Genomic DNA, 8334 nt, shown 5'->3' with positions numbered 1-8334 from the left:
TGACTAATTTTGTTTTAAGTAAATTATGATATCTTATTGAATCTTATGAATAAATTATTAAATTTTATGAATATATATATTATCAAATTTAATAATTTATTATAAAATTAATTAAATATACAAATATTTAATTATAAATTTATAAAATTACTATTAATGATTATTATTAATTTTCACTTTTAATTTTTAAAAATAACAATAGAGTTTTATAATTGTAAAATTATTATTTTAATTTCCACTTTATAATTTTATGAATATATATTATCAAATTTGATGAATATATTATAAAATTAATTAAATATACAAATATTTAATTATAAATTTCTTAATTTACTTGTAATGATTATTATTAATTCCATTTTTTAATTTTAAAAAATCACAATAGAGTTTTATACTTGTAAAATTATTATTTAATTTTCACTTTATAATTTTATGAATATATTATCAAATTTTATGAATGTATTATAAAGTTTCATTATATAAACAAATATTTAATTATAAATTTATTAACGATTATTATTAATTTCTTTGATAATTATCAAATTATTATTTTAATTTTAATTTTTTATTTTTTCAAAAATAACAATAAAGTTTTATAATTGTAAAATTATTGTTTTAATTTCCACTTTACGATTTATTTTATAAATTTTTATTAATTTCTTTAAAATTAATTGAAAATTTTAATCACACTAACTTTAAAATTATTTTGTAATTTTTAATATTTCTAAATCTACTAAAATTTCGGCAGCATAACGGTTGTAATCTAACATATCCCAAAATTTAAAATCTGCATGAAAACTACAAAACCAGTCCCAGAACATACATATACTAATTATAAACATCTAATTATATTAGTTTCACGTACCATACAATTTAAAAATACAATTCACAGTCACATTTATATAAATAAACATATTCAATTAATATCTAACATAACATTTAATTAAATTAAATTAAAATAACATATTCAACATTATATATCTAAAATAAAAAATTACACAACTAACATATTAACATTTAATTAAATTAACATATTAATCAATTATACAATTAACATAATAACATTTAATTAAATTAACATATTTAACATTGTCTAAAATATACAAATCTAAAATGAAAAATAAAATTCAACACTATATAAACAAACGAATCACACACTTAAAAACATAATTTAAACATTAATCAAACATAAAATATGTATATATATAGATATAAAAACAATACCCAAGGCTCGAGGGTTATCCAACCAAAGGCGTCTCTGGCTAAGGATGATGCTCCACTACTCCAATCTAAAAGAACACAAAAAAAAAAATATTTCAAAAACACATTTCTAACTAAATACATAAATATATTAACAAAAAATTCATTTTAAATGCTAAAATAGATAGAAATTGGGTTTAGATTACCTAAATTTGGAAGAAATGGGCAAGAATCGAACTAAGGGGCATTGGATCAGCGAGGGACGGCGAAGGGGCAGCGATTCATCTCTAATTTTGCAAAGAAATGAGAAGAAAACAGAAGAAGAATGCTCAGGTTGGGGGATTTATGCCCTAATCCTATAGCGACGACATGTCGTCGCTATAGGAAATAAGAATGTCATTGCTGAAGAGGGCATGCATCGTTTCATTTAACCTATAGCAACGACATGTCATCGCTATATAGATAAGGGAATAGTACATAAAGAGTTCGTTTACTACGTGTCCAACTATAGCAACGAAATGTTGTCGCTATAGGAAGTGAAATTTTTGACAACTTTTTTAGTGGTCAACTTTCCCTCCATTTTTTTTGGGACCCCTTGTCATCGCTATATACTAAATTTTTAACTTACCAGTCGATAAAATGGGGATCTATAGTGATGAAAGGTCCTTGTCATCACTATAGGTAATGAAATTTGCAACAAACTTTTGACGGTCCAGTTTCCTTCCATTTTTTTTTTTGTCGTCGCTATACACTGAATTTTTCCCTCGCTTTTTTCTACGAGAACTCTACAGTGACGTAGAGTCATCCCCTATCTCGTGTTCCCTCCAAATTCTAGGAACCCTACGGCGACGACATGTCGTCGCTGTAGGGTTCCTAGAATTTGGAGGTGCCTGGTGGCGTGATGTTGGCTACCCTGTCGTCGCTGTAGCTAATTTATTTCAATATATTTAAAAAAAGAATTTATCGTGGAATTCGACTACATGCAGCGACGACTTTACCGTCGTCGCAATAGATGTCATCGCTGTGGAGTCATTTTCTAGTAGTATATCTCTAGACTTTCAATTATACACACTATTATATGTGTCTATCACAATGTATTGAAATTGTTGATACCATATCTGTGGTAAAATGAATATCCAACATGAGATCCCTAAGCTACTCGACATCTTTGTCGCTAGAGCTATAAACTTCACTTCCATGGTTGATTGTGATATACAAGTTTGTTTTTTGGAGTCCCATGAGATCTCACCTCCTTCAAGAGTAAACACTCACCCGGTGGTGGAGAGATTATCTCCCACTCTCGATATTCAAGTAGCGTTGGTATATCCTTCAAGTATCCTTGGAAAGTTTGTATAATGAAGGCTATACTCTTTGGTACTCTTAAGGTAACCAATAATTCTCTCAATAATTTTACAATGCTTGATATACTTGGATGGCTAGGAAAACAGGCATATTTTAAAGATAAAGATTGACTATGTAGGCCTGTTTTCCTGTTGTGGTAGTGTAGTATCAAGTGAGAGGATTAATACTTATAGCAATTTTTATATATCATTGTGACATATTATAAAAAATAAATGAATATTTTAATGATAAAGATTGACTAGGTAGTCTAAAATTGTCAATTATGTATACTCAAACAAATTAATAACAGCAGTACGTCTGTTACAAACTCGTCTAACAATTTTCATTTAGAAATTAAGAACTCCTTCAAAAAAAATTGCCGTTAAGAGAAATTTTTTTGGAACCATAATTATAACATAAAGAGTATATTGGACATTTTCTTTAAATCCATGCTAGCGTATGTGTTACATTAATGCATGCTTGGAGGGAAATTTTTATTATGACTCTCAAGATATATAAGTTCTACTTTTTCGCCCTTTTGAATATGGTATGCTTACAAACTTGTACAACTTAGTAACGACAAAATACATAACGATAAGAGAGAAGAAAATGAGATATATTATAACAGTTAAGAAAAAAAAAAAAGATTGGCTTTAATTAGCAAATTTAGCCTTGAATCTTGTAAACAACTTGAAGAAGCAAACTTTTTTTGATATGATTCTCTATTTGGATGAGAACATTATTAGAGTTATCAAAAAGACTGCGTGATATTCAATCTTAGCCTTTTTATTACATAATATAGTATTATATATATGTATGTATATGTATACAAAGCAAATCAGAGAGAACAGAAGATACCCAGCTATAGCTAGGTACAGAGATTTGTAAAAAATCATTCTTTCTTATAGAGGGTATTCTTATTATTTTTTTAAAAAAAAACCTAGATATTTATTATATTAATTAAACACCCATCAAAAGTTATTGTTTTAGATTATATTATTATTAGAAGCTTTATATATTAACATCGATCGAGCTCAATATGTGGGCAAAGCTGAAGCCTTCAAAGATCACTTTAGGTATGCTATTATAATGTAGCTAATAGTAATATTAATTAAGTTTTTCTGTTTTCCTAAATAGCATATATTTATATATATATATATATATATCTTATGTAAAGATAGAGATATATGTCAGGCTCAGATGAAAGAAACAAATATTGCACCGTTGAAGTATATTTACATGTATATGTATATTTGTCATTGTATATGTATATGTACTCTATAACATGAACCTTTTAATTCATTGATATATTCCTTGATTAATATATTACAAATTTGCATATTTTGATCATGAACCCAGAAAGGAAGAAAAAAGCTGTTTAAGAACATATATATAAGCTTTAGGCTGCAATTGCATTTAGGAAAAGAGAACATATTTTTGTCATAAAGAAAAAAAATTAAAAAAGAAAAAAGCATTTTTTATTTTTTAACAGAAAAAAAAGTATGAAAAGTTTTCATTTTTTTAATCATTCCTCTTTTTTTGTTGTTTCTAAGTTCTAATAATAAAATTGACATTTTTTTTTTCAAGACTTATAACAAAGAATTGCCTTTTCATATTACTTAATTTTCTTTGTATTTTCTTTAAATTATGCAATAATATTTTATTATATATATATATAATTGAACAGGAGTTGAGGAGGAGTTGAGACAAGTTGGCAAAAGCTTAAACGTAAATGAGGAGTATCTGAGTGCATTAAGAACCAAATCCTACGGTGAGTTCTTAAGCAAAGCTCATCAAATACTAGCAAACCACCACCATTATCATCATCACAAATTCTCAGAAACTCTTCTAGAACCAGGTCAAGAATCCATACCTAAAATTCTTGAAGAATCAACTCTACTCCTCTCCAAAATACCTGAACTAAAAACCCTTTTACTCAACTACTTTGACATAACAGCTGAGGCTTCAAAATTTTGTAGCCATCTCCTCAAGGGTATCAACCAAATCAAGTCCACCTACCTTCTCATAACACAAGTGTTCGATGAAATAGATTATGATGAAGAGTATTACTTTTCTATTCATGAGAATAACAATGTCAAGCTGATCGTTTCAGAGCTAAACTACGCATTATTCTTAACTCCAAACAAGCTCGATTTCAAGCTGATTCATGACAAGTACTCCTCGGTTTTGAAGAGCTTAAAATCGATGAGAAAGAAAGTAACAAAGAAGATCAAAATCATCAAGTGTTTTCAAAAGGCTTCTGGGATTTGCATAGCTGCAACTTGTGGTGTCATAGCCTTAGCAGCTCATACTGCCACCGCTGTTTTCGTAGGACCAGTCATTTTCAGCTTCCCTATTAAGCGCATGGCCAGAAAAATCTCTGATTTGCCATTTTTGAGAAGTGGGGTTCTTAGAAAAGTTGGAGATCGGCTTGATTTAGCAGCTAAAGGAACCTATATCTTGAGTAGGGAATACAACACGATGAACCGGCTCGTGGTGCGGGTTCAAGATGGGCTTGAGCACAACAAGGAATTGTTGGAGTCCTGCTTAGAGAGGAGAGAGCATAGATTTTGTTTGCAGGTGGTTAAAGAACTTATTAAGAAGGGTGATTTAGGGTTTAGAAGACATGTTGAGGAGTTGGAGGAGCATGTTTATTTGTGTCTTGTAAATATCAATAGGGCTAGAAATTCAGTGATCAAGGAAATGAATTAGCAACTTAATTAGATTCATATTTCTATGGAGGTTATTATGAAGATCTATAGGATTATATGATTAGAAGTTGTTTGGATATCAATAATATCCATTCCATATATGATACTTGTATATAGTTAGTCATGATTTGTATGTATAGAATATACATATTCCATTGTATATATTGCAATATTTGAAGTTTTAAATAGAGAGAAACTCTATCAGCCAAAGAATTTCATTCCTTAAAGTGCAAAAGTGTCTTAAATAATTGCTTTTTAATTACATATGGATTAAGATCGTTTGTTCAGGATGCCTGTCCCCATACCTGTCGATGAATAAAAAGTTTGACTTGTAAAATTTTCCTATTAAATGTTCTGGAATCTCACGTTTCTAACAGCTAGGCTTCTATTTATACATAATAAAAAAGAATAAGCTGTTATAAAAGTTACACATAACTACTTAAACACTTAAACTTTTTTATTGATGACAAAAACAATATTTCATCATATTCATTAAGTCTAGTTCAAAATTGAGATTGCACAAAAGTTCCTAATGCCATTATTATGCCTATTGCGCTTTATAATAGATTCTCGGGGTTTATTATGCCGAACTCTACTCGTCGTAACAACCTCTCACTTTAATATATAGTTTTTACATCGTGCATGATTCGGAGTAATTTATTACGTCATGCCAAGCACTACGAGCAATTGCTGACTAGTGAAGTGAAACACGCGTTTTACTTAAGTCCAGTTAGCGGAAGTTATGTGCATGTTTATGTGAATTATATTATAATATGATGTTATATGCATGCATGTAGGTCCACATTTGAATATTATGATATTCTGGTAATTTGGCCCGTTGAGGGCATATTTGTATATTTGGGTGCATATTGTGAATGAGATCTCATTATTATGGAGATATATTTGAGTCATTCGGCATGAGACGGTCTTATACTATGAGTTAGTTGTTTTGTCATAATGAGGGTCTTTTATTGGGATATTGGATAATGAGAAGGTTATTTGATAATAAATTGAGAGTTATTCAGATCAGGATGAAATCCTAGAAGTTTTGACTATAATGTCCCCGGGGAGGTTTTTGGGACCCCGAGCACTAGATTTTATTTGAAGTTACTTAAGCTTGAAGTAGCTTGTCAGATAGAACGTACGTTAGAAAACCTCTCGTTCTTTCCCATTAGTTCGTTTTTATCGTTCGAAGCATTTTCGAAGAAATCTCGAGTTCTGGGAGTCGGAATCAAGTGAGGATCGAGGCATAGCGATCCTAGGAAAGATTAGAAGCTTCTTGATTAGTCTCTAGGGTTTAAAATATTGAATTAATTCACATTATTCATTGTTGGACTAGAAAGTGTAAGCCATAAATCCCCAACAAATTGTACCTCTTAATTTGATTTACCCTCAAATATTATAACACAATTAAAATTAAAAATTTATTTTTAAAATAAAAGAGGTTTTAGAACTCATTAATAAATTAGATATTTAAAATGATATTTATCAATTGAAGCTGTGCTGAAGCACAATTCAATTTAGGGATTTTTTTTTTAAAATATGGCATTTTAAAACTTAACATATAAAATATGACACCATATAGTCAAGTTTTAGAAACTTAATTTTCAAAGAGCTATAATTAATATGGGTTTCTTTAACAGATTAACTTTCCTCAAATCCCATATTACATTCTAATAAACAACCTGTATCAGTTAACTTTTTAAAGAAAAAAAACAACAAACATGAATAATTAATAATAATGTGTATAAAATAAACTAAAAAGATGAGGAATAACATCGATTCATTAAAATTTAGGGATTTTTTCACATATACACAAAAAAAAAAGTGCAAAAAATATCTTTTATACGGTTATAAAAAAAAATAAAAAATTCGCTATTACTATAGTGCGTCAATTCTTTCTATTTTACGGTCTCCTCTTCAGCTCTCAAATCTCTTGTTTCGATGTCCAAAATCATCCTGGGATTCATTTGTTGAGAAATCAATTGGAAAATGATTTTCCTATAACATATCTAGCTATATATATATATATATATAAATATAAATATATATTACTTGATGAAGAGTGAATGACGTCGAATGAAAATGCTTAAATTGGTCAAAAAGTATTTGGAAAGATGAGTGTTTAAGAAGGCTAACAGGTGTTTATGATATGTGAAAGTTCTTCAATTTAATATATTGAATTTTGCTAAGCGTATCTCTAAAAAATAAAGTGAATGTGTATATTATTATTATTACATGTAAAAGTAATTAAAATAAAATAAAAATATATATTGCATATATAATAATATTTCTTCATTTATGAGGATAGTTTTTCATTATTTGAAGTAGTTATTAGATACTTTATGAAAACAACGCTCTTAGGTGTAGCATTTAATTAATTTTAGGTATTTTTTTTGTACATCCTTAGTATATTTTAAGTATATTATAGTATTTTGTTGGGTATATATTTTGGTTTGTATTTGTTTTTCTTTTGTGCTATTTGGTAATTTACAAAACCATAAAATAAAACAAACTTAAACATCAACTTAGTGTCAACAAAACAACTAAAAATCAACTAAATATCTATAAAAAAATAAGCTCGAAAAAATTACCAAAAATCACAAAAATTATTCTTTTTAATAAAAATATATATGCATAAGGTATACAACTAACTCCAATGTAAGACAATGATCATCTCCAACAATATTTTCTAGTTTATTTTTGGGCATATATTTAGTTTTTCTTAGGTAAATTAAGTTGGTGTCTAGTTGATTTATAATTGAAAATATTTTTTTTGTATATATTGGGTATATTTTCCGTTTGTATGTCTTAGATATATATATTTTTTATGTTTTTTGGTAATTTTCTGAGGTTGTTATTTGGTTTATTTTTAATTTATTTTTTGTTGATGTCTGTTGTTTTTTAGTTGCTTTGTTGATATTGGGTCGATGTCAAGTTGATGTTTAAATTGTTGTATTTTATGGTTATGTAAATCACCAAATGACATATCAAACAACACAAAAGAATAAATAAATAAAACCAAACTACACACACAAAAATAAATTACAATATACCAAAAAAATAAATAAACCTTCGTCAA

The 8334-nt window shown here is 28.0% G+C and overlaps 1 protein-coding gene across 1 annotated transcript; it reads left to right on the top strand.

The window, feature by feature from the left end:
* The first annotated feature begins 3580 nt into the window (after positions 1-3580).
* Positions 3581-5432, top strand: LOC133805532 (UPF0496 protein At1g20180-like). Its single transcript, XM_062243716.1, has 2 exons — positions 3581-3617; positions 4229-5432. Exons 1-2 carry the CDS (start codon positions 3581-3583, stop codon positions 5251-5253), a joined length of 1062 nt encoding a protein of 353 aa, XP_062099700.1. The 3' UTR covers positions 5254-5432.
* The last annotated feature ends 2902 nt before the right edge of the window (positions 5433-8334 follow it).

The sequence above is a fragment of the Humulus lupulus genome, chromosome X (genome assembly GCF_963169125.1).
Source record: "Humulus lupulus chromosome X, drHumLupu1.1, whole genome shotgun sequence".
NCBI lineage: Eukaryota > Viridiplantae > Streptophyta > Magnoliopsida > Rosales > Cannabaceae > Humulus > Humulus lupulus.
The sequence above is the reverse complement of the archived record's forward strand: the minus strand, read 5'-3'. Positions and strand labels throughout refer to the sequence as shown.